Genomic DNA, 26,512 nt, shown 5'->3' with positions numbered 1-26,512 from the left:
GGAAAATATTATTAGCTGTTTAACATTAGGGTTTAAATTAATCAGTTAACGCTGCAGCCTTGTAAGAAGGCATCTGACTGTCGTTCTTCCCAATCATCAGTACTTGAGGAGACAGTCTAAACAGTTTAGTTTGGTATATTGGTGTTATCTGATCCTCTCTTTGGTGAGGATTCCAAGTTCCATTACTATTCAGTATCATGTATTTGGACAAACAGGTGCACTGTGGATCTAAAAATATAGCCCCACATACATCAAGAGAAGAGCCGTCAAAGCTAATTTACTCATAATCCTTAAACTTCATATACAAGCATGCACACTAAATAGTGTGCACAACTTCACATGGCAATAAACAACGCAAATAATTAAAATTCAGTTACTTTTGGTTATTAATGTTCCACAATCTACCAAAAAAATGGATGAGCACTTTTATCTGTTACAACAAAAAATATTTGAGATATATAACATCAATTTCATTACTAATAAAAAATCCTTCAAATCATGAAAAATAGTTAAATATCAAACCAAGAGTTGTAGTTTGATCAACAGGAGCCAACTGAGTTAGACAGAGTGTAATCTTTCTGCAGTACATAAGAGGGAAGTTATTGAATTTTATTACTAATAAAATAATAAGAAAATAAGAAAAAAATTCCTTAAAATTCTGATTTTTTTATTTAATATCAAACCAAGCATTGTAGTATGACCATCAGGAGCCAACTGATAGACCGTGTAATCTTTCTGCAGTATATAAGAGGGAAGTTACTGAAGTTTATTACTAATAAAAATTCTTTAAAATTCATTTTTTAAATTTAATGTTAAACCAAGAGTTGTAGTATGACCAGCAGGAGACAACTGATGGCTGCAGTAAATTTGGTGACACTACAGTGTATAAAAGTTAAGTAACTGAATATTTGTGTAGTGTCTTTCTTCGCTGTTGCAGCGGTTTTGCTATTTGCAGACGGTCCCTGTTCACTCGTCGCACAGTCAGCTGCTCATAGACATCAGTGTTATTTCTGCAGCTTGAAAGACAGCGACTTTTGATAAAACTGGCCTTGTAGCACATTGTCTAGCTTACAGCGATGGGAAAGAGGCATTGTTTATGTTTTTACAACGTATATCTCATGAGTTATTGATGCCGGAAGTCCGAATCTGTGAATATCTTGCCAACTTTACCGAACTTCTAGCGGGGCGGTGACACCTGAAAACTCTTCTCTGGAGCAGATTTATTCCCAGCAGACATCCACAGACTGACTTCTTCCTTCCGCTTCTCACTGAGAAATGGCGTTAACGGCTAAAACTGCGGTGGTGACCGGAGCAGCGATGGGGATAGGAAAAGCAATGACGGAGATTCTTCTGCAGAACGGTGCTCAGGTACATTTAATGTGTTGTTTGTGTGATATTATGGGATTAAATGCAGATTTTAAATCCGTGCAGCGTCACAGGTAGTTTAACTAATAATCAGACAGCAATTTTCTGTAGTAAAAAGTGAGAAAAAGATCAAGCACAACAGAAGTTCATTATATCTGGAGTGAGAGGAGGAAAATAGCTTAACACACTCAAATGCATTTTTTAATGTGAATATTCCTGCTCTTTCACTATATTTTAGTGGGAAATGCAATTTATTAATGCAACCCTTTGAACTGCAAGCTACAGAGTCGATAAAAAGTGTTCAACCCTCATGGAAGTTTTCTTCTTTAACCCTGTAAAACCCACTGTTGCAGAAATACATCAGTTTTATTTAAAAAAAATCTTATTTTATATATATATATATATATATATATATATATATATATATATATATATATATATATATATATATATATATATATATATATATAGTGGGTGTGGCTTTAGGAGCCACGGGGTAGGGAGCCACCGTAGGGAGTGGACTGCATATATAATGGCTAATGAATGAATAGATGCAGGTGTGTAGTTTGGAGAATGAAGCCGAACAGTTTTCGACTGTGCTCAAACGCCATGTCAAGCAGGTGAATGTTGTCAGGTTGTATAATTTTGGTTTATTGGAGACTTAGCTCTTGTCCACACGTAGCCGGGTTTTTGTAAAACCGAATGTCCTGCCCCCTCCGTCTAGAAAAAAACTTACATACACACCACCTCGTTTTTAGAAAAAAACTTCATCCACACCTAACCGCATAAGTGCGTTTTTCAGCACATTCATAAGCATGCCGGACCTTTAGGTGGCAGTAGTTCCCCAAATCCTAGCAAGGAGGTGGAGAATAACCGTCCTTAACGTCGTCCTTCGCCTGTGTTGTTGAATGTGGAGCAGTATCTGGGCTTGTAAAAACAAGCAAGTAAAAAGCGCCTGTACAAGAAACAGCGGCCAAAACCTTGTGAGAGCATCCATACTGTTACCCAATGTAAACACAGGTCGCATATGTGACGTAACAACATATTTTGTCGCAGGTGGTGACGTTTCGAAACGCAAAACCCCAGTTACTGATGTCCACATGCAGACGCATAAAACGGAGAATTCGCAAATCTTCACTTTGGTCAGAGTTTTTAAAAAGAATCGTTTTTGATGACGTAAATCTGCGTTTTCGTGTGGATGATAGGCCGAATCGTAGAAAAATATCTTCGTTTTGTGAGATACCCGGCTACGTGTGGACAAGGCCTTAATGTTGACTGAATGATAACTTACCTGCAATGCCGTCAACAAATAAAACATCAGTAAAAACGAGCAGACACTGTTTTAATTTGAAGCCGTACGCGTCAGACTAAAGGACACCAACTACCACCTCAGTGACTACAGGTTAAGTCACTACATATATATACATATATATATATAATTTATATATAATATTCATTCACTAATGACTGAACCTTCCAGATACAGGCGTCTTTATACTATAATCACTTAAGGCCCATCCACGATGCTCAGATGTTCTCCTTTTTACTAATAAAGGAGGTGAATGTTTAGGCAATATATATTTTTAATGTATATACTTATTTTACATTTTGTATTTGAAATTAATTGGCAATACTTTTTGTAAAAAGAAAAAGTCAACTTCCATGAGGGGTGAAATTTAGGCCTTAATTTGTGTATTTTAAGATTATCTTTGTATAAAATGTTAAAGAATGATTTAGGTCTAGTTGGAATTGACTGTTTGTTGTGTTGCAACATGTCTTACTCATTCCTGTTTCAAGCTGCAAACACTGAGTCACCAGATATTTTTTCAACAAGTTGGTTTAAATCAGTAAAATAGGTTGAAATGTTTTCAGCAAATGCGTTTTTATGACTTTATTTGAGACAGAATTGATGTTTTTGGTGCTGATACTGTCTGACACTTAGCTTTACCCCAAACAACTGCAACAGAAATACACCAGTTAACACTTCATGCTGCAAAAGTACAACGCATTATGTAGAAAGTACCCACAGATGTTTTATCTATAGAGAGTACAGGTTTGTTTTTATAACTTACGCCCCAATAATGACCATGTGGGGTTAAAATCTGTAGGATTACATAATGTGTCCGGCTCAGATTCTCCTGCCAAACTACCGTTGATGTGCAGAGACTTGCTTTTGAATAATGCGAAAACTATTCAGAGCATGACGGCACTTTCAGTGCATTCATTAAATGGTATTTGAGTAAAACAATTGATTTCTAGTTGTTTGTCAGTTACATGTCAATCCGTGTTTGTGAAACTAGAAGGACTGTTATCTAAGGCTGCATTTGTTAGATAGATACATGTAATAACCTGATTGTCTGATCTGCCCTTCACACGTCCAGGTTGCCCTCCTGGATGTTAATAAAACTGCCGGGGAAAGGTTAATGGAAGAGCTGAACAAACAATATGGAGCAGAGAAAACTTTGTTCCTGAGCTGTAATGTTGAATCAGAGGAGCAGATCAAAGGTAATGCACTTACACTGCAAAAACAAAGCATGGAGAATGGAGGCGGCACTGAAGAGAGGGAAACAGCTGGACTGAAATAAACATGCCCAGAAACATTTTAATGTAATGGAATGCTTTTGTTCCAGTCAGCACGTTAGTTCACAAACTCAGAGACATTTTGTCTTGGAACTAATCCTATCAAGGGGCGTATATTCACGGAATGAGACCACACCCCGTAAAATTAGAACTTTGAAGCATACAGTTACTCTGATTATAGTGGAGAGTACAAATAATAAACTGGTCTGACGTGATTTTAAAGAACAATAGAGAGAAGAAAAACACCCCGCAATACACTGCTAATGGTTTTCAAATGTTTAAACAATCAGTTAAAACTAGAAAGATGTTCAGTTTATTATCAGAAGAGTTAAAACAGCAATCCGAGAAGCTGGAAAAAGAGCAGTTTGGGTGATTTTCACTTCAAAGAAATGGCTGTTTAAATGACTAATCGCTGCCGCTTTGTGGTGAAAGATGTCAGATTGCAAAACTGGCAGGAAGAGGTGGGTTTGGTTGTGAAATTAGAAGTTAACTGCTCACTAATATTTCCTTCTCTCAAGCTGCCTTTCAGAAAACTGCAGAAACCTTCGGAGGAATTGACATCCTGTGCAACAACGCTGGCATCTTGAATGAGAACACGTGGGAGAAAATTGTCTCCATAAACCTGGTAAGAAGCAGAAAGAGAAACAAACTGCAGCTGGTTGTGATTATGCTTCACTTAGATGCTCTCAGCTGCTCCACTCCCACCAGGAATACCACGACACGCTAAACAGTGATCAGCCACGACATTAAAACACTGACAGGTGAAGTCAGCAACACGGATTATCTCGTAATAGCGCCACCTGCTGAGAGGTAGGGTGTATTATGCAGAAAGTGAATAGAGAGTTGTTGAAGTTTATGTGCTAGAAGCAGGAAAATGGACAATGTAAGGATGAGAGAGATTTTGACAAAAAACAAAACGTGAGGTTATACACATGGGTCAGAGCATCTCAACAATAGCGGTTTTTATGGGGTATACTGGTACGCAGTGGTTAATACCGACCTAAAGCATTTTAAATAAGGACAACTGGTAACCTGGCAACAGGATCATGGATAGGAAAGTCCAAAAGTGAGTCCTTAAATTGGGATTTGCGAGAACCACCACACTTTTTAATTAATAGGTGTCTGCAGGAAGTTAAACTCAGTCATTTGTTTGCTTGTAGAAAAGCCTTCAGAGAGCGCAGTACTCCTCCAGCATTCATGAGCCGTTACTTTGACATCTGTCATCTACCTAAACATTATTACAGACCTCATACATGCCTTCACGGCAGCTATATTCCCTGATGGCCTCTTTCAGCAGCATAATTCTCCCTGCCACACTGCAAAAACTGTGTTTGAGGAATGTGACAAAAAGTTCAAGGTGTTGACTTGGCCTCCAAATTCCCCAGATCTCAAGCTGATCGAGAATCTTTGGGAAGAGCTGGAGAAACAAACTCAATCCAACTTCCAGGATTTAAAGGCTCTGCTGCTAACGTTTTGTTCCCTGATGACACAGGACACCTTCAGAGGTCTGCAGATTCCAGGCCTTGACAGGTTAAAGGTTTTTTGGCAGCACAAGGTGGACAAACATAATATTAGGCCGGTGGTTTTAATGTTGTGGCAGATCGGCGTGTTTGCGGCGTCTCATTAGTTCATGAACTGCTGCCTCACACAGGAAGACTCACATTTCTTACAACCTAACAGTTAAATTTAGCCTTTAGTTTCACAACATCTGGTGCACCTGGTACCTGCAGGTATTGACTGACAGAAGCATCCATGTAAACTGTATTGTAGATGGGTGTTATCAGGGGGACGTACTTGGCTCTGGAGCACATGAGCAAGTTGAGTGGAGGTCGAGGAGGGGTCATCGTCAACACAGCATCTATGGCAGGTAAAGCCCACAATGTAATGTATTCCTCGCATCAGTTTAGAAACACATTGTGCAGAGGCTTTAATTTTTAGTTTTATGGTTTTAAAAATGTGTGTTTCATCTGTGGCCTTGTGCTTTCTCACTGCATGTTTAAAGGAAGGAGTCTAAAAGAGTCAGTAGATGTAGCAGGAAAAGCATTTTTGACAACAGTGCTGTTGTTATTTGGAATGTTATAGAGGCAGTTTTAGGAAAGATTTTATGAGTACAATGAAATCGGCAACTCATCTCTTGCTTTTTAGACACATGAAGTTGTGTCTGGAAAATAACAGTGCTCAAAGCCAACAGCATGAACACTTTAAAGCATCAGAATTGGAAAAATTAACACACAATGGTCCCTCGTCTATCGCTGGGGTTACGTTCCAGACCCCTCGAAAAAATCTGCAAAGTAGCGTCCATATTTATTTTATTATTTATATACATTTTAATGCTTTATAAACCCTCCCCACACTCTTATAAACACTTCCTATGCTCTTAAACACTTTCTACACTCTCAAACCTACGTCATTTTAACAGCATATAAAATTCTATATGGGTCCCCATCAGTGAATATACTACAACTTGAATGATGAAGATGATGATGAATTCATTTTAATATGTTTTAATAGTTATTTTAAATATTTTTTAGATTGTATTCAATTTTTTTAGGCTAAAACATTCTTATTTTACCACAAAAATAATTAAAATAATTAAAATATAAAAATATATACCGCAAAATCCTGCAATACAGCGAGAAATCCGCGATAACAAATATGACGAGGGACCACTGTATTTCTATTTAGTATATAAACTTTGTCCAATGCAACATAAAGTAACACATTTTTTTCTGAAGAATTCATCATTATTGTTCAATTAATGTACTAAAATAATCTCTGTCTTGGCCTTTTGACATTATCTTGTCTAATTTCATCAAAGCAACATAGATTTCCATGTATAACAGTCACAATACAGTGATGAGATCTGTACGAAATGCCGCCAGGTCTAGTCCTCATCATTTGAAACTGACAAAGTAGACAGTCTGTAGTGCAGACAGGAATTCTGGACATCTGGAAATCTATTAATCAAAACGTTAACACTGACTGATGTACCTCATATCCTGCAGGTCTCGGTCCTTTGCCCAGCTCTCCGGTCTACACAGCCTCCAAGAGCGGAGTGGTCGGCTTCACCAGAGCCATGGCGGTAAGAAAACACAGTTCAGACACATTAAGAAAACATTAGTTTACAACAGTTTGCAGCAGAAATGATTGAAACTACAAGAGAACCAACCCTGGAAATAACAACAGTTTCTAGACATTGTTGCTCCGGTCACATTTTTATTCACTGTAGACTCACGTTTCATGGGTAAATCTGGACTCATCAGATCACATGACCTTCTTCCATTGCTCCAGAGTCCAATCTTTATGCTACCAAGCAAACTGAATTCTTTTTTTTCTGATTAGTCTCACCGATCAGTGGTTTTCTTAGAGCTACAACTGTTTAGTCCCAATCCTTTGAGTGAAATGTTCTTACTTTCACTATTACACAAACCTGGGAGTTCTACTGTTGACGTCCTACGATCATCCAAGAGTTTGTTCCTTGTAGATGATGGTTCATCACTATCCTTCAGGTTTTAATGATGCGTTGGACGGTTCTTAACCTGATTTTAGTAGTTTCATCTTCTTAGTTGTTTTCTTTGCTTGATGCAGGTCAATAATTTGACCCTTCTGAGACAGATTAACATCCTTTCCATGACCCCAGGATATGTCTTCTAACATGGTTGTTTAAGAAATGAGAAGCTCCTCCCTGCGTCAGCTAGAGTTAAATAAGTCGTTGCAGCTGAAACATATTCATCACTGCAGTAATTATCAAATGGAAGGTTCTTATCTATTTGCTCAGTTAAATCCAGGTGGCGATTTTTTTTTTTTTGGCCAGGCAGTGTATATTGTCTGGCTTCTTTCCTTCTCTGTGACAGTAAACTCTTTGGATTGTGGACAAAACAGAATATTTGAGGACGTCATCTTGACCTTTGGGAAACAGTGATCGACATTATTCACCATTTTGGGGCATTTTATAGACCAAACAAATAACTGATTAATCAAGAAAATACCTGACAGATTAATCCACAATGAAAATCCACACACTACTCAGAAAAAGCAGAAACATTATAGCATGGAGATGCATTCTGATCATATTAGCTTACTGGAAAGGCCTCTGCAGGATTTGTGAACAAGCAGCGCTGCTAATAAGTTAGCAACAACCACTCAGTCAGGAGATATCAGGGCTGTTCTCTTGGACTTTTGCTGAACAATAAAGAATTCATACAGCTTTAAACTAGTGTATGGAAACGTAGCAGAATAAGAAGCCTAACTGTGTTTATTTTTACCAGGCTGCATCTGCGGTGTCCGGTTACGGTATACGGATCAACGCTCTTTGTCCAGGTTTCGTCCAAACTGACTTCATGTCCAACATGTCGTCCAAACTGGGGCGGTTCTCCCACCTGGCTGATTTGACCCAGCAGTTGATAGAGAAGACTGGGATAATAAAGTGAGTCTTTTGCATGTGTAGTTTTGTAGTGAAAGTCTACTAAGCCTCACAGCATCTACATTTTGTTCTATAATACGCCGCTGATGCTTGTTCACTGATGTAACTTTTTCATTCAGCATGTCTGACGTGGCCGACTGCCTCCTGGAGCTGGTGACAGATGAGACCAAAAATGGAGAAGCCCTCATGTTGTTCAAGAAAGGAAGACAATACGTGACTTTTCCATCGTTCTCCGAGTAGCTCTCAGCAGAATTAACCACTCAGACTCAGTCCTATAATCAGTGTTTCTCAGTGCTTTCATATACAAAATAAAGTTGAATTTAAATATCTTCAGGAGTTGTCGAGATGTTTCTACATAAAAATCTATCTCTTGTTATTTTAATTTGCTTCTTAACTTTTTTCTTAATATCTTAGTTAAAGAACTGCTAAAAAAAATCATCAACACTTTTACTAACAGTAAATCTTCTATTTTTCACAAACTGAAGGTGGGACATTTAACAGATGACTGTTCAAAGATACAGAACTGCAGTGTTGTGTGGTGACCACTGGGTGTCACTATTTAACTGGCAAATGCATTCACACTAAAGGGTCAGTTAATTTACAGTAATAAACTTATCAGTTTCATCCTCTGAGTTGAAAGGAGAGAGAATTTATTTTTTCCATCTTATTGTTATTTTACATTATACAAGTAAACTCACAGTTTAGTTCTTTGGTTTTATTGAAAAAATAAATATAAAATTACATTATTTCTCATTTCTTAGACTGACTTAGAGCAGTTATCTGGAGACAAAATAGACGAGGTGCCTTTACACAATAGTCTGAAAGGTCAGTAATCCCACCACAACTTTGCATTGTGTAGCTAAATTATATGTTTGTGCAATGAGAAAGTTTAGTTTCTAATGATCTGTGTGATAACCATGACTGTCTGTGACCCCTGTAACCATTTAAGTTTAAGTTGAAACACTCTACACTCATACTGCACATACAAAAACACATAAATAGCACATAATTTGTCATGTGCTGAAGTTCTTTAGTTATATTTGTAGCCCACATTTAGTTAACTTTTGTATGTTCAGGAGGCTTTTATACCACATACCAAGTATCTGCCACCTCAAGGAGTGTCATTTAATTAAATATTGCTGTCGTCATTTAATTTTGTTGGATAATTGGAAATATTTTGGGTTTGTTTATTATTATTTTGATTAAGTAGACCAATTTTACTGTTGTCAGTTTAGCTGTAGGTGTTTTATGTTCTAATGGGTGTAACTGGTCTGATTGACTGAGAAAGACGGATGTAGCAACCGGCCGAAAAGTGTCAGAAAGTTGCAGTACCACTACATCCAGCAGGGGCTGGCTCTAAAAATACTCCATAGATCTAGGGTTTGGATTGTTTTTCTTGTTAGTTTTCATGATCAAACCCAGAGATCTGGTGGCCGATCTGAAAATAAATGGATATTGAATTTTATATAAAGTTTCAGTGACATCATGGGGCAGGGTTACATGATTGACAGTCTGGTCTGGAATGATTGACAGGTCGCCTAGACACTCATTCACCATAAACTGTTCTCCTGGTTTGGATGTATTTCTGATGTAATAGCTGTTAGTTCATGGGTATTTATGATGTAATATCGGTTAGTTTGTCGGTATTTATCAGTGGAGCTGCAGAACATTTTCCACAGACAGTTTTACTGCTTTAGTTTTAGCTTGTTTTAACCAGTTTTCTACCTTCGGCTGATTCTACGAGCAGACACTGAAAGGACTCTGATAGTTGTTTTAATGCACTTTATATGCAGCTTTAGTGTCAGATATAATGTGTGCTATGCACTCCAGATGTTGGTGGAGTTTATTTCTGTGTGTGTTGACCAGAGAAGAGAGTTAGCATCCAGTAAATATTAGCTTTAATGTGAATTAGTGATGCTAACAGAGCTAGCTACTCAGTTGTAGCAGCATTAAGCTTATTTGTGTTGAGTTTCATGTAAACAGCTGAAGTGTGTTGTGTTACTGTAATGTGGTACATTTAGTTAATAAAACTGTTCATGGAGACGCTGGTTCACATTAATGTAACGTTTAGAAAACCTAAATGTGATTAAAACAGTGAGGTTAAGGTTCTGTGTGTCAGTAGTCCTGAATATCTGCTGAGTCTCCAAAGTTAAACTGGAGAAAACAGTAAATCTGCTCTCTAATCATTAACATTGTTTAATGACTGATTCACATGTTGTAGTACTTATTCCTGCAGTGTAGATTGGAAAAATTAACTCCTAGAATATGGCCAAAGTAATGATTAACACTACAGTTATTATATTTATATTGCAGCACAGATAAGCTGGATAATAAAATCCTCGCCCCTAAAGCTAAAGTGACTGCAGGCCTTTGTGTCTTTCAGTCCTTGGAAACCTATATGAATTAGGAAATCTTTCTAGGGTCACTTTAAAATGAACCTCTGCTGTTGATGCTGATACTGTGATGTCTGTCTTCATCTCAGGTGTCTCATTTTCACTGAGGATCTTCTGAGTGAAGCCAACAGAAGGAAAACCTCATCTGGATGTGAAGAAGGAGACTGAATGGACGACATCCTCAGTGAACCACTTCCTGTTTAACTTTCACTCACAGAAGGACAGACCAACTCTCAGCAGTTTATTATTCTCTGTTCTTAGTATTCACAGGTTCCATTCATCACCTTTAACTTCATCTCTGCTGTTGTAGCAGAACTACGATATAAAAAGTCCATGTTATTTATAGCAGATATGCAGCATTAAAACATCAACACATTCAGGGCAGGAGCTTCATTATTACCTTTATTGCACATTTAAAAACTACATTAACAATTCTGAACTGTAAAGATGTGTAAACACATGAAATAAATGGATGAAATAAACAATGTGTTGCTGACAGTGAAATGTAAAAACTGAACAGTCACAAGACAAGTTGTATTCTGAAGAGAGGAGCTGAATCTGCAGCAGTATTGTTATTAGTGGAAAGATGAGGAGGACATCAGTGCTGCTCTTCCTCACAGTGATGAAGGAGAAAAGACTCTTCAGACAACCACAGCTGGATGTTCATGTTCTCTGTAGCTCTCAGTTCATCAAACCAGATGTTCCCAACGATCCAGACCAAGGCTGGAAGGAAAAGACACAGACAGTGAGGAAACGATCCACAAGGTTCTTTCATTCCAACTGCAGGAACGTTAAATATCAGAGTGAACACATCAAGATATGGATGGAACACAGAGTGCTGTATTTTTTTTTGTCCTGTTTTTTAATCTTATGCAAATGTTTTTTGTCCTGGTTGAAACCAAAGAACATTTTACAGCCTCAGATGGACAATAAATTCTATTGAATCATTAGCATTAACATGAGCTCCACACAGTTATCTGACCAAACACTGTGGTAGAGAACAAACTGCTATTCTGGTTTACATTAAAAAACAGAAAAGTACCGATCACCTCTGTGGTCCAGTGTGATGGAGGGTAGACCTCAATAACGTTCCTGTTTCTGACAGAGAAGGATTTCATCAGATGTTTTTCTCAGTGAAATGAACAGAAGCTGTTAAAAACCAGAGAACAGTGATATGAACTCAGAACTGAACTGTTCTTCACTGAGAGATTAACGTTTACTTGTAGCTGTGTTCTGTGGTGGAACGTTAACCTAGATTAATTTCTACCTGCTGATCGTTAACGAACAGCAAGACAGAAGTTATCAACTGACTGATGTGCTGTGACCTGCAGGACACTTAGTTCCAGCAGACAGTTAAATAATTCATGTAGCATCGCTGTGAGCACAAAGTCAGGAAACGTAACCTGAGGCTTATAGGACAACTTTAAAAGATGATTTTATAGATTTGCTTTTATGTGATGACACCTTTTGATTGCTTATCGAGAGGGGGGGATATCATTGAAGAAGAGAATACAACGTCAAAATAAACTAAATCCGTTCAAACAGAAAAAGATTCTGTATTTCATTCTGTGGGGTAAAACTCTGGAACGGTTTGGGTGAGGAGCTAAAACAACATCCAAACATGCAGCAGTTTAAAACTAAATACAAAGAGAATGTTTTCACAGAATACAGGGATGAAGTGGGAGTGTGACGATCACTGGGTGTGCACAGGTTACTGTTAATAATTATTGATTTCTTTAATAATTTGTTTTCTTTATTTATTTATTCATATTATTAGCTGGGTCTTTTCTTTCTGTTGTGTTTTGCTATTGTTAGGTCCTTTTGTATGAATGTAAATGGACATACTGGTGTATATTTATTCTAAATCATGTACACTATTATTATTATTATTATTATTGTTTATAAATGGTAGTATTTGGAAGAAGCAGAATGAATAGATTTGCAATCATTATCTAAGAAGGGGTGGGATTAGATGAGCTTTGACTTTTTCCCACTCCTTTTTGAGCAACTTATTCATTGTCTTTTGTTGCTGTTTTCTTTTTATATTGAAATGTTCAAAATAAACTTTCAAAAACAACAACAAAAAACAACAACAAAACAAGGTTTTCATTGCTTAATTGGTGCTTATTAATACTGACATTGTATTGCAGAATCTTGTGTCTTGTTGTTTTGATTTTATCTTTTCATTTGGCTTGCTTTGTTTGGCTTTTTGGGTATCCAGCTTCAGCTCTGTCTGCCAAAGTACTTTGTTTGATTACGATTATTACTACCATAATAATGTCCAGTGCAACAGCAAAGGATGACCTTAATAATGTGTAACTGAGTGTACATGTTTTCATCAATTTCTTTAACCCTCCTGTCATCCTACAAGTGAAATTGGCCCATTTTGAAGTTTGAAAATGTGGAAAAAAAACATTTTCACAGTGAAAACTTCCACATTGTCAACATTTTTTGGGAAATTTGTGAACAGTTTTTGGTACTAAAGAAGAAATGCTAAAAACAGAAATGTTTCTTCAAGAACGTTCAGAAAAAAATCAGTTGATTTTTTTCTGAACGTTCTTAAAGAAAATATTAGAATTTGTACTGATATATATGTAATCACTAGATATTTTTAGGATTTTTTTGGAAGATTTTTATTCATTTTTTGGAAATATTTGCAATTTTTATTTTTTTAATTTGTATTTCTTGCCAAATTTGGGATTTTTTTAAAAATAACATTTTTAAGGGAAACTTTAAAGAATTTTCTTCCTGAAGATTTTGGAAATTTTTATAAATTTGGGAACTTTTTTTGCAGAATTTTTGGATTTTTTTCAGACAAAGGAGCAGTATTTTTTGCTGCCGATAAATGAGGACAACAGGAGGGTTAAACACTGAACAGTATCAGCTTTGTAACAATAGATGTAATGTCACCTGCAGCCTGCTATGGAAGATCAGGAGTCAAAATGAATAAAACCACTTGTCGGGACAGAAAAACCTGCAGTACATTAGAGTACCATAGTCTAGGTGTTTGCAGAATGACGTTTAATTTGTCTACGCTGCCTCTTTCTAATCCAAACAAAGCTGGTGGGGGGACTAAAAAAACAACTCTCTGGATGAAACTATGAACTTTGGAAGGTAAACGAATCAAATTCCAATAACTGATATAACTTTAATCCTTTATCTCTGTCATCTGCAAACAACTAGTAAATAAACACTCTTATTTATACCCACAGTTCGTTGCAATACGGTGCTGTTTGTGTGACTGCAAATGATTGAAAACAGAGATTTCTTTATCATGTCAAACTTTTTCTTTAATTATTGAAGTTTATTGATGTAACAGTCAACAGATAATTGAAGTTTGAGGACAGAAGTCTGGTGTACATTCTAAATTTGATGATTTAGTTCATATCCAACAAATACACAGAAACATTGCAGCCAGTTTTAACTGCAGGGTTCATACAGAGGGTTTGGTTCTGGTTCTGGTTCTGGTTCTGGGTTCTGTACGATGGTGTTGTGGTTTTCCAGGAGCTTCTACAGCACTTCGGGAAAAGTTACGTATGACTTCTGATTAGATTTGACCAAGAGGTGGTCTCCATTCTTTCTCTCGTCCGTCACCAGCTCGAGGACGCACTCAGCAACCACAGATGGACTGAAACAGAAAAATAAAGAGCAGTTTAACAGAAGAAGTCTGCTAGCAATGTCCTGTAGTTTGACTTCCATTCCAACTGGATTGTTCCATTTCAAATCATCAGATTTTTAAAATAAATTCTGCTTGGCCGCCTAATTTGCCTGAAAAAAACAACAACGTTATTTTACAACACAAAATATGATTAATTAAAAACATATCTGTGAAATTTTAACTTGATTTATCAAATTCTTTGAGATAGTTTTTTTAAAAAATTGTCCATCGACCCACTTTCAGTGTGTTTTTTAGGATAATGGCTACAAAGTTGCATTGGAAATTGACAAATAAGCCTATAGGGGTACTGGACTTAAGTCGGACGTTTCTACAGATCGACGTAAGCCGATTTTCACCATAAGCCAAAACTCTGGCGAAAATGTAAACAACACGTACATCACGATATCGATCAGTTCTTCGGAAAAGTCATGAATACCAATGATTTCATGCATGTATGAGTCATTTTATAAGAAGATAACAGAATATATTGACCTGTTTTTACAAGAGTCTGACTTACGCTTGGGAGCCATAATGAAGGGCAAAAAGTTAGTGAATGTAGCACAATCCAAAGTGGCGTACAACTGGAGAATGGATACAAAGCCGTCTTCTAGCGCCGCGTGACGATGTATTTGTCCACTCTGATCGCAAATTAGTTCCACGTAACCAGTTCTGATGTAACAACGAAACGCTGAGGTCGATGACGTTGTAAACCGAGGACCCCCCCGTATCCAAAAAATGTAAGTGTTTCCACCACAGCAATACAAGCTGCTCTACAAATGAGACTCACTGGATTGTCCCCATTTTTTCAACCATTTCCTTTTCTATATCAGCCAGGTGGGAAAACTGTCCCAGGTTGTTTGGAATGTTGTCCATGAGGTCAGTTTGGACAAAACCTGGGCAAACTGCATTGAAGCGAATACCATAGTCTGAGACAATGGAGGCCAGCTGTAAAAGACACACACAGACACACTTCAGTTAAAACACAAGTAAAACATGAAAATAAAGTCAAGTTGTTATTTGTTACTTTACTTCCGTAATCATTAAACTGCATCATATCTTTACCGCCATGGACCGAGTGAAGCCCACCACGCCGTGCTTCGTGGCTGAATAGGCAGGACAGGTCAGAAATGGGCCGAGACCTGCAGGGTGTAGGTAAGTTTTTATTAACAGGGATGAACTAGGTCCTTCTCTAGATGTTCTCCTTTTCCCTCTAAGTGCTACTTGCCATTTCTGTTTAAGAAAAGCCACATGGTCTGTACCTGCCATAGATGCTGTGTTGACCACGACTCCACCCCGACCTCCACTCAGCTTGTTCATGTGCTTCAGAACCAAATAAGTCACCCTAATAACACCCAACTGCAACACAGAATAGAAATTCACACATCTCGTATCGTGGGTTCATTTGGGAAAATCGAAACACTCAGAGATCTGTCAGCTGTTGATAATATTAACCTCAGCAAGGTGAAACTAGAAACTCTTACCAGGTTTATGGAGACGGTTTTCTCCCACTCGCCCTCATTCAAGATGCCGGCATTGTTGCACACAATGTCAATCCCTCCGAAGGTATCCGCTGTGGTCTGGAGGGCAGCTTGGAAGTACAAAATAACAGTTAGTTTTTTATTTTTCATTTCACTTTGAAGTCGACATCTTCACAGAAAAATAGAGATCCCAACATGAAGCAAAAGTGTTACACAAAAAACACAACCTATCTCTGAAGTTTCCACCTTTCATCTTCTGCTGACGTATCTGAACTCATCTGGAAATCTAAATCATCCACCTGCCGTCTTGATCCCCTCCCGACAACCCTGATCAATGCCTGTCTCCACTCCCTGTCATCTCTGACCACCACCATCATCCACTCCTTCCTCATCTCTGGTTCTGTCCCATCACCTCTGAAACACCAATTCTCATGAAACTTGGTTCAGATCCCAACAACTTCATTAACCTTCATCCCATTTCATCTGGATTGTTGCAACTCCCTTCTCTCTGGTCTCCCCCTCAAGTCCCTCCATGAACTCCAACTAGTTCAGAATGCTGCAGCCCGGATCATCACCAGGACACCTTCTCTCCACCACATCACCCTGTTCTCCAACAACTTCACTGGCTCCCAATCACACACTGCATCGTCTACAAAACCATGCTGCTAACGTTCAAAGCCCTCCATAACCTCGCCCCTCCGTACCTCACTGATCTCCACATAAACACACCCAGCCGGACTCTCAGATCATCTTCCTCCTTCAACCTCACCATCCCTCCAGCCCGTATGACCACCATGGTCTCCAGAACCTTCAGCCTCTGGAACTCACTCCTACCTGACATCACAAACATCAACACTCGGGACATTTTTAAATCCCACCTGTTCAAACAAGCCTACTCACTCTGACTTCCATTTCTCTTTCTTCTTCTGTTGTTTTAAAATTGCTGAATTTCCTTCTTTTCATTTTTTTACATCTTTAAGTTTTAGATTGCTTATGTGAATGTGTTTTAACTCTGTTGACTTTGTACGGTGTCCTTGGGTGTTCTGAAAGGAGCCTATAAATAAAATGTATTATTAACTAATCCTCACTGAATGTCCTTCAGCATTTCCACTGAGCGCTGGCAGTCTTTCATGTAGCTATGAAAGTGTGTGTATATTACCTTTGATCTGCTCCTCGGACTCAACATCACACTTTACGAATAAAGTGTTCTCTTGTCCGTACTGCTTGTCGAGAGCTTTTTTCAAAGTCTTCGCCTCAGCTTCATTCACATCCAGGAGGGCTACCTGTACAGGTAAAAGTCCATCAGAGATTGAACATCTCCATGCAACACTGTTGATGGATTCTCCAATATATGTCCTAGAGTCTTTAAATTTTCACGAGTCATTGGAAAAAATGCTGTGTAGTAACAAATGAACTTTATCTGAGTTTATTGCATACATGAGTTAATCAATACCTTTGTCTTTATCGAATCTTTCTCAATGAAGAAGAAGTTGCTTTGTTTTCAATCAGTGAGTTGAAAACCTTAGTTAATAGATATCATATTTTAGCATGAAGAAAACATAGAGGGATATTGAAACTTTGCACACAAGTAGATGATATTTCCATCTCTTACTATCCCAAACTTCACCAACCTACCTATGATTCAAGATGTCCATCTGGTTGTGTTTTATTACATGTGTCAACTCTGATTGGCCATAAGTCCCATTTCTACTGACATACGAAACCTTTCTAACCATCGGTAATATCATTCAGATAGTGTTCTCACAATAATGTTGATCAAATACATCATATGTATTCCAAATTCTTTGAAAACCATTTTATTTGCATTTTTTTAACAAATTTGGAATTTGAGAGGTCTTAAGCAAAAAAAAAGAGTGTTGATTGCCACAATTTATAGCATTCTTACAATTTACCACAAATGTCTGAATATCTCCTGAAAATTTGAAGACTTTAGGACATATTCTTTAAGAGATATGGACATCTGAAAGTGGAATCTCTTCTAATTTCCAAAATATAGGAATTTTAGCTTTAAAAAAATTGGCAGACGTCAGTTGCAGAAATTTCAAGAGATTGTGAAATGGTCAAGCAACTGATCTCCCCTAATCTTGCTGAGTTGACACAGAATGACCATTTTTGTAACAGGCTGGACTTTGTTTCAGTGCAGTTTTGGGTTCAATACGGACTCTACTTAATTATATATGATGTCACTTTTATATCCGTTTTATTGAGCATAAACTAAACTGAGATAATGCAGATAAGTGCTTTAACCCAAGCACAGACTGCTAAACATAGAGCGATATGAAGCAAAACAGAAAAGTCAGCTTTTCTCTCATCGTTGTAACCTTAATGCTTCAAAGATGCATGATCAACATACACAGGTACTCAGTAACTGAAGTAATACTTTACCTTGGCACCATTTTTCACAAGTATCTCCGTTATTGCTCTTCCAATCCCCAGAGCTGCTCCAGTCACGACTGCAGTTTTGCCATTTAATGCCATGTCTGGAAACAAGAGGGGTTGAACTCAACTGATCCCTGCAGCAGAGCAGTCAGTGGACTTTTATACGCCCCAAGTCAAGATGTCAGTGGTTGCCAGTTAAATATCAACCAGGTGTTTGTGATGCTATCATTTAAGTGCCGATTTGCTTTAAAATGAACCCTCCTGTTGTCCTGAAGTCATTCTGACCTAAAATAAAATCTTTTGTCATTGTGTACTTTTATGAAAACAAGGTCTATTTGGCCCTAAACTCCAAAATGAAGCTAAAAATGTGTGGTAATGGGTTGGACTAGTACTAGATCTTACTTTGCTTTTAGTTAACCTGTTTAAGTTGAAAAGATATTCTTCAGCTTATGCTCCTTTAAGTTGTGATTGGGTTCCTTCATCTCTTCCAGTGATCTCAGCTTTAAAGTTGTCATTTTCTTTCAGTTAGACCTACTTTTAAGAGTTTAACTCTATTTTCTACTTATCTTACTTAACTAGCAAACTTTGTACAGGCTTTAGCAGCAGAATACTGAAGGTTTAAACTTCCAGTGAACCATTCAGTGTCTTCATCCTTGAACTTCAGATGCAGATTCAGACCACAGACTGTATTTCTATCTATCTATCTATCTATCTATCTATCTATCTATCTATCTATCTATCTATCTATCTATCTATCTATCTATCTATCTATCTATCTATCTATCATCTATCTATCTATCTATGTGACTGGATCAAAGATCGTCTATAAGAACTACAACTTCACCGGTTGCCCGTACATGAAAACACCAACAGAGTGAGAACTCTTCGTTTTTGTCCTTTCTTCCGCTGTCTGCTCATCTGTTGGGCATGCGCATTAGGACGCCGCTGGTCGTGTGTAGGAATATGGCCGTTGAGATGCAGACGGAGGATTTTCCTTACTTACCGTCGGGGCCGGCGGAGAGTATGGCCTGTTTCTTTACTAGTTTAACGTTTATGTTAACAGAACACTGCATGCTGCACTTAATAACAGTCTACGTGAACGAATGTAGGCCAAAGTGGCAGCGTCTCGGTGTTAGCTTCCTCCGAGCTAACGTCCATGATGAGCTCTATGAGCATGCCAAGCTAAGCTAAGCTAACCATAGCAGCTTAGGCTCCAAGGTCGACGAGAGCATGTCTGCATCCGATGTTGTTCCCGAATGACCGAATCATTAGCTCTGCTCGTGGAGCTGTAGAGACCGGGGAAGGCTTGTTTAGTGTGGCCTCAGCTGTCATTTGTGTTTTAGGACGTATGCTAGTTGCTATTGTATGCAGTCGCAGCCTCACTTATGTACTGAACTGGCGCAAGACACATGCTGCATTTGAACTTCTCAATGGGCAGCATCGTGGCTAAACTTTGTTTTAGTTCCCTGAAAGTAATTTTCAAATGCAGATGTGTCAGACATCTGATGTGTTGTGTAGTTATTGAGCTTCTCAGCCTGTTTGAGTGTAAAGTGAGCGCGATGCGGATCCTCTTCTTGCAGACTTTAGTCCATCTCTGGTCTAATTCCAGACAGCTGATTTGGTGCTGACAGTGATATCACGACAAATGAGGCCACGACAAGAAACGTTGTCTCAGCAGTTAATAAACAGCCTGTAACTGGAGATATGTCAGAGTAGATGTCTGGAATTCTTGTTGCTTTCAGTATTGGGGTGCTTTTCCTCCCTAATCTTAAGGCTACACTGCATCCAAGTGAGGCCTTTTCAGAGTTTATTATGCTGTTGTTGGATACTTAATTTAAATGAATAATAGGGCTGAAAGATTTGGGAAACATGTCTTATTGTCATTTTTAAAATTTCAGTTCAGTACTCAATGTGTAATAGATTTAAAACGTGTCAAATGTTGAAAGGGTGCTTCAGTACTTCCAACATATATTTATTACATTTGTTAAGGGTTAATGACTCTGTGAAGGTCAATAAATAAAGCTATAACAAAAAATAAATGATTCCTGCAAGAAAATGATTGCACTTTTGTGTATAATTCATGGCTCAGGAGCTGCATTAAAGTCTTGCACATTCTACAATCAAGTTAAACAAAGAATCAATAAATAAAAGAAACCCTGAATCAGGCACACTGCATAATGCACATCTTAAATTGCTTTATTTCATATTGCAATTTTAATAAACTATGGACATAACAGCCTGCTTGGTTGTTGTACAGTATGTGCATTACTTTATCATTTACTTAGCTTTATCAGGAAACGTCTAACCGAATGTTGTCCCTCCATTGCTGTAATTCTGTAATGTGCGAACAGTAACAATTTGTAGTGACAACTCTGCATGTAAACAAATCTGTGCTTCAGGCGTTTATTGTAAAGAAAGGTGTTGTTTTCCCTCTGCTGCTCTTTATAGTGGAGGGCCTCGTCTGAAATAAGGAACCCCTAGACTCACATCATGAATTATTACAGCTTTATTAAATGTAATGTTAAATGAAGGCATTTATCCATATATAGAGGTCCTTTCTGAACAATTTGTCACTTAACAGAGAAACTGAGGATGAAGTTAAATTCGGGAAAACGAAAAGAAATGGCTAAATAATGTATTTAGTGTTTTTGGGAGCTCAAATGCAGTTGTGAAAGTGTGTCTTTAAGTGGAAATACATGGTGAGGAGTCCATGTAATCTATCACAATGTGCCAAATACTGCAGGAGTGTTGCAGCTGTCAAAGTCCTGTAGCGTGAGAAGCTTTTGTGTAGCAGACACCTAAATCTGAATGACAAAAGGGCATCACTGTAGCTGGATTTGGGAGCCAGCAATGTGACATGTTCCATATCTTAAAAGGTGCAAATGAAATCCTACAAACTATCTCGCATGACGTGTCAGCCTCCAAACAAATTGAATCCCCTGCCTGTCCGTGCGATACGCCACCTGTCTTTTTTCTTTCTTTTTTTTTTGTAACGCCTTTGAGTCGATGCATCAAGGTGAATTAACGTTCCAGATTGTACGAGCCAAGAGAGATGACTCAGACTCCGTGTTAGGTCTGAAACATGCGTCTGTGTCTTGGAGTGTGTTCACAGATGTCTGCATAGGCGTCACCGTGACTAAAAGGGCCATGCGGTTATTTACTGGTGACGAAAGAGAAAAAGCTGTTCAGAAAGGGGCTTGTTTTGCAGAACTCTTGAGATAAAGCTAATACTGAGAGCCGTCGACACCGTTGAGCTGTCATGTCCTTGATGTATGAAAAGAGTATCTTGAGCGGAATCGTTGTTTGAACTGTTGTCATGGATAGTTTTTTTCCCACACACTGTGTTATAATTGCATTTTCCCAGAAGATGTAACCTGATTTGAAATCTCCTGTTTCTCTCTTCCCTCCTGCAGTAAATAAGATGATAAAGGAGCATGGCAACCTGTTTTCTGACTCCCAGTGTAAAGTCTGCAGTGCTGTCCTAATTTCTGAGTCTCAGAAGTTGACTCATTATCAGGTCAGTGAGCCTGCTGCTGCTGTTCCAGTGTCGGGGGACTTTGGTTATATTAGATGGTGCTCTGATGCTCAGGTGGAAAACCTTTTAATTATCAGCTAAAAGGTTTGATTATTTAATGCTCTTTACGCCACATTCGATCTGGTGTTACTCCTGAAAGAGCAGATACCAAAACAGTAAACTGGATGAAGTTACGATATGATCAAATTAATGCTTTATTATTAGAAACAACTCAATTTTGCCTCTAATAAATAACAAATGCATCACAAAGGGACAGAACAGATGTTTAACCAGCTAAAACTCAGCAGATAAAGGAGACTTCAGGTCATGCTGCTGACCAGATGTTGACTTTCCTGCACATTTTTGCATTTTACAATCTAAATTCACCCCATGAAGAAGAATAGATGCAGTTATAATAAAAATCTTTACACGTACAACCTGGAAATCGTTAGTTTCTACTAAACTCCACTCATGAACTGAATTTCAAGCAGTTAGTTAGCAAGTAGTTTGAATAAAAGGACTTAATGTTGTCAGACATAGCTGAATTTTTTGCCTTATCTTTCCAGGCTGTAAACCCATAGCAACAAAATCTAATAATAATACATTTTATTTGTAATGCACTTTTCATTTAGGCAAAATCTCAAAGTGCTACATTAAAGATATAAAAGGATAAACACAAAACAAGCAGGTAAAATTAAAATAAAAATTTCAGGGACACATTTAATTAAAAGCTCTGTTAAAAAGAAATGTCTTTAGGCGTTTTTTAAAAACATGCACTATCTGTGGAGCTCTCAGGTGGTCAGGGAGTTCCAGATGATGAAAATATAGCTTGGATAAGCTCAACATAATGCCTCAAAATTGTTTATTTTGTCCAAAAACAGAAAGCTATTTATTCTTAGTCAAATAAAACAAAGAAAAGCAGCAGATCTTTGAATTTGAGAGTTTAAAATCATGTTGGATTTGACTTTTACAGTGCAGTAAATCAGTCGTAGATAGGGGATATAAACTAAAATTGGCAGGTTAATTATGACATTTATCAAAGATGATAAGGCATGATAGTGTGCAGCTATAATGAAGATGTGTTTTCTTGTTCAGGACAGAATATATAAGTTATAAATTATCATCCAGCAGCAAGTCCAGGGTTTCAGCAAAAGTCTAAAATCCATTCATCTGAATTTTACTCTATGCAATGCCTTAAATACAAATCTGACAGATGTTAGAAATTGATTGTTTTATGAAGTAACTGTTCTAAAAATGCATCAACTTCAGTATCGCTTATACATTGCTTTGAGGGAAACATTTTATTGATCCTGCTGCAACATGGAACCAATAGCCTCATCAGAACTGATCAAAACAGGCTCAGTTAGTGAGTTTTGATGTGAAGTTTAGGATGACATGGCGTCTCATCTCACCAGATAAATAGCTATTTATAATAATAAGTAATGAGTGCAAGTTCAACAAGATCTGGGTTGAGAAGAGTGTATTTAATGTTGGGTTGGAGTATCCTTAATGTGTCAGAAACACTCAAATACTTTGAGTATTAAATTGCATGGAAAAGGAAAAACAAAAGAAGATTTCATCATCTAATATTGTTCTGTGTTCAGACTGGGAGCTTTAAACCAGTCTGACCCCATCATGACCCACTCTGCACTAAATATAACTACTGCTGCGTGTTGGAAATGTGTTTAATGTGATGAATGTTTGTTTTTCACTTTGTTGGAAACGTTTATGTTTTTCTTTTCAGAGCAAGAAACATGCCAACAAAGTGCGGCGTTATCTTTCGATGCAGAACGAGGAGACGGCGGTCAAAAAGATGAAGACGGTATCATCTGACACTGTGAGTGAGAACTGCTGTAAATGTTAACTGATAAGAAACTGCTGAAACAAAACAAACACCAATGAAAGTTCTTGCTGTGACGACCACTATTCACTTATCAATCAAGCATTATTTAAAAAAAAAAAAAAAAAAAAAAAGTCCTCCTAAAAGTTTTTTGATCTACAGATAAAGTTGTGCAGGTGGTTTGGGTATCAGAAGAGTCACGCTGAATGTTTCTGTCATAACCGCCTGATCCTGCATTTATCCACAACCCACTGGCCAGCCTGTCTGTGATGGTTTTTCAGAAAGTCGAGCTTGAATCTGAACTAATGTGACATTCATTCAAATTCATTCAGACACAGACCCGGTAGTTCATCGAAGAAAATGCATCTTGCTGTGGCCACAAGTCACTTCTCATTCATTTCAATTAAGAACAGGCTGAGAGTTGTTCCCTTCACGCAGCGTCCAAACAGATTTAAATCACATGAAATCGCTTACTACGATATTAACTAGGCACCAGAGAAGGAGGATGGTAGCTGGGATGTTGTGAATGCAAGTTCAGTAATTGTCTGCTAAATTTTAACTTGTGGAAATCCAAGATTAACTTGATACTGCTTCCCTAAATGTGCAGATCATGACTGGTACGAATGGAAGTGAAAACTAACCCAGGTATACATTAACCCTCTGAACCTCATTTTCACTCACTGTGGGATCATTTTTCACTGCAATATAAAGTCTTGCATCTCTATGAAAACAGAACAACCATGACTAGAAGTAGAGAGAACTCAAAAATGTCTTTGTGCAGTGTGAGACAATTATAAAAAAAGAAAAAAACAAAAAGGTGAATTTCTGTGATTATTTGTTTGACAAAAACTGAAAAGACCTGGTTGCTTTACATACTGTAGATGTTTTACTTACATGTTTAGTTAGTTTTGATAATTGTCTCAAATACACTGCCTACAGTTCAGCTGAAAAGTCCTTGAACTTTTGTGATTATTTGTCTCAGGTGAGTCAGTAATGGCTTCTCATTTGTGCCGAGGATTACAGCAAAAATTGGATTTTTAGAAAACTTTGAAATGAGATGTGCAGAATCAAGTGGTTTTGAATGACCCAGTTTTTTGCTTCTGGTTGGATGAAACTAAGCACAGTTAAAAATCAGATTTTAACTTGTTTTTACAGTTTCTGGCCATAATGAATGGTGCATTTTGAGTGATTTTTTCCTTTTAAACAAAAAAAGCTATTGTCACCTTCCTTAAATAATGACCTAAGTCATTTTTTGACAAAAGCTATTGTTTTGTTCTATTGTTCTAAACCATCTCTACTTCTGTTAAAATCACCTGCATCCTCAGTTGAACAGATCATGTGATTCTACCCCTGTTGTGTAACGGCCTAGGCCAAGGTTCAGTGTGATGTGGTTCAGTTTGTTGTGTTTTCTGAAAAGAACAAAGAAATGACTTAGCCCATTATTTTAACAGGGTGTCATACATTTAAACCTGTCGCCGTTTAGTTTAGGGATTTAGAGGGATAAAACTCATTTCATAAATTGAAATTAAAATTAACTGGTTGTATGATATAATTAAATGTAGTTTTATCTTCAACATATTACCGTGAAGATAAACAACTGCATCATGGAGATTTAGATCTATAAAAATCCTGTAATTGGAGATTGTTTTCATCACAAAACAGACATTCAGGCGTCCAACTGAGCTACTGATGACAATATTAATCGAACTGCACCCTCTCACTCTGTGGTGTTTGAATTCCAGACGCTGACTCTCAGGAGTGTTCAAAGCTTCTCTTACTATTATCACAAACGATTCTTCACGTAGCATGATTCACACGATTTAAGTTTGTATGCATGTATTTGTCAGCAGGACTGTAACAATGGAGACACGGACCGGTTGAAGGCGTGTCATGTATGTAACATGACCTTCTCTGCTCCGGTTGTGGCCGAGTCTCACTATCAGGGCAAAGTTCACGCCAAGAACCTGAGGCTGAAAACAGTCGGACCTCAGACCCCAGGTAGCTTCTTTATTCTTCTTTTAAATTCCTAATTGCTTCCATGTATCAGTGATGTTTCTGTTGGTGCGATGCAGATATGCCACAGCAGCGTTTCTGTAATTGCTTTTATTTCTATGCCTTCTTCAGCAGTAGCACCTCCACCAACGCCGACAGCTCAGCCGAAGAAGAAACCTGCAGATGACTCGAGTGCTGCTCCAGCGACGGGCGGCAACAACAACAACAACAACAACCCGGACCGTTTCTGCTCCATCTGCCAGGCCTCCTTCAACAACCCGCTCATGGCTCAGCAGCACTATGTGGGCAAGAAGCATAGAAAACAGATGACCAAGCTGAAGCTGATGGAGACGTACGGCCCGTCCACAGCACCAGGTCAGAACAACCAGGAAAAATATCCATCATGCAACAAGAATGCAGTCATTCTCACTTCCCTGTTTTCTGTGCAGATGGATTTAGTTGTTCAGGCTTAAAGACAACTAATTCTTTCCTTTTCTGTGCTGGCAGCTTCCACACTAAATGGCTACCCGTGCACCTGTGTGCAACATCGAACTAAACTCTGTGGAGCAGTACCAGTCTCACATCAGTGGTGCCAAGCATAAGAACCAGTAAGTACACAGAAATAAATTCATTAGTCTAATGAACAAACTGAAATTTTCATTTTTTCTTACTCATGTTAGCAAAGTTTTGAATGAGATGGACGTTAGTAATGGAGTAAACATTGCAGATTTTGACCCTCTAAACCTCAAAAAGAAGGTTGCCTTTTTTAGAAATTGCCAAAATGACGCTATTTATCAGAGCCGCAAAGTGTAAAAACAGACAGAATTGTTTTATTTTTAACTTTCCAATGATGCGTGAACAAATCCTGT

At 38.0% G+C, this 26,512-nt stretch overlaps 3 protein-coding genes across 6 annotated transcripts; 2 read left to right on the top strand and 1 right to left on the bottom strand.

Annotated features, from left to right (window-relative positions):
- The first annotated feature begins 1,002 nt into the window (after positions 1 to 1,002).
- LOC111582557 (15-hydroxyprostaglandin dehydrogenase [NAD(+)]-like) lies at positions 1,003 to 8,697 on the top strand. The gene is made up of 7 exons (XM_023291290.3): positions 1,003 to 1,368; positions 3,747 to 3,870; positions 4,464 to 4,570; positions 5,716 to 5,812; positions 6,951 to 7,027; positions 8,214 to 8,371; positions 8,488 to 8,697. The coding sequence occupies exons 1-7, from the start codon at positions 1,276 to 1,278 to the stop codon at positions 8,606 to 8,608; spliced, it is 777 nt and encodes a 258-aa protein (XP_023147058.1). The 5' UTR covers positions 1,003 to 1,275; the 3' UTR covers positions 8,609 to 8,697.
- A 2,439-nt stretch (positions 8,698 to 11,136) lies between these two features.
- Positions 11,137 to 18,454, bottom strand: LOC111582556 (15-hydroxyprostaglandin dehydrogenase [NAD(+)]-like). Of its 4 annotated transcripts, none has more exons than XM_055017267.1 (8): positions 18,304 to 18,454; positions 17,057 to 17,180; positions 15,901 to 16,007; positions 15,679 to 15,775; positions 15,482 to 15,558; positions 15,207 to 15,364; positions 11,804 to 11,859; positions 11,137 to 11,484 (listed from the first exon to the last, which is right to left on the bottom strand). In XM_055017267.1, exons 1-8 carry the CDS (start codon positions 18,394 to 18,396, stop codon positions 11,360 to 11,362), a joined length of 837 nt encoding a protein of 278 aa, XP_054873242.1. In that variant the 5' UTR covers positions 18,397 to 18,454; the 3' UTR covers positions 11,137 to 11,359. The 4 variants fall into 4 exon arrangements, with proteins under 4 accessions (XP_054873242.1, XP_054873243.1, XP_054873244.1 ...); XM_055017268.1 differs by having other exon boundaries at positions 11,811 to 11,859; XM_055017269.1 differs by lacking the exon at positions 11,804 to 11,859.
- Positions 18,455 to 19,223: 769 nt separating this feature from the next.
- Positions 19,224 to 26,255, top strand: znf346 (zinc finger protein 346). The gene is given in 7 exon segments (XM_055017270.1): positions 19,224 to 19,318; positions 21,711 to 21,814; positions 23,556 to 23,648; positions 25,499 to 25,649; positions 25,776 to 26,018; positions 26,151 to 26,176; positions 26,178 to 26,255. Coding segments are annotated over 7 exon segments (789 nt in total). The 5' UTR covers position 19,224.
- Positions 26,256 to 26,512: the final 257 nt, after the last annotated feature.

This window comes from Amphiprion ocellaris, chromosome 14 (assembly GCF_022539595.1).
Source record: "Amphiprion ocellaris isolate individual 3 ecotype Okinawa chromosome 14, ASM2253959v1, whole genome shotgun sequence".
In the NCBI taxonomy this organism is placed as follows: Eukaryota; Metazoa; Chordata; class Actinopteri; family Pomacentridae; genus Amphiprion; species Amphiprion ocellaris.
The sequence above is the reverse complement of the archived record's forward strand: the minus strand, read 5'-3'. Positions and strand labels throughout refer to the sequence as shown.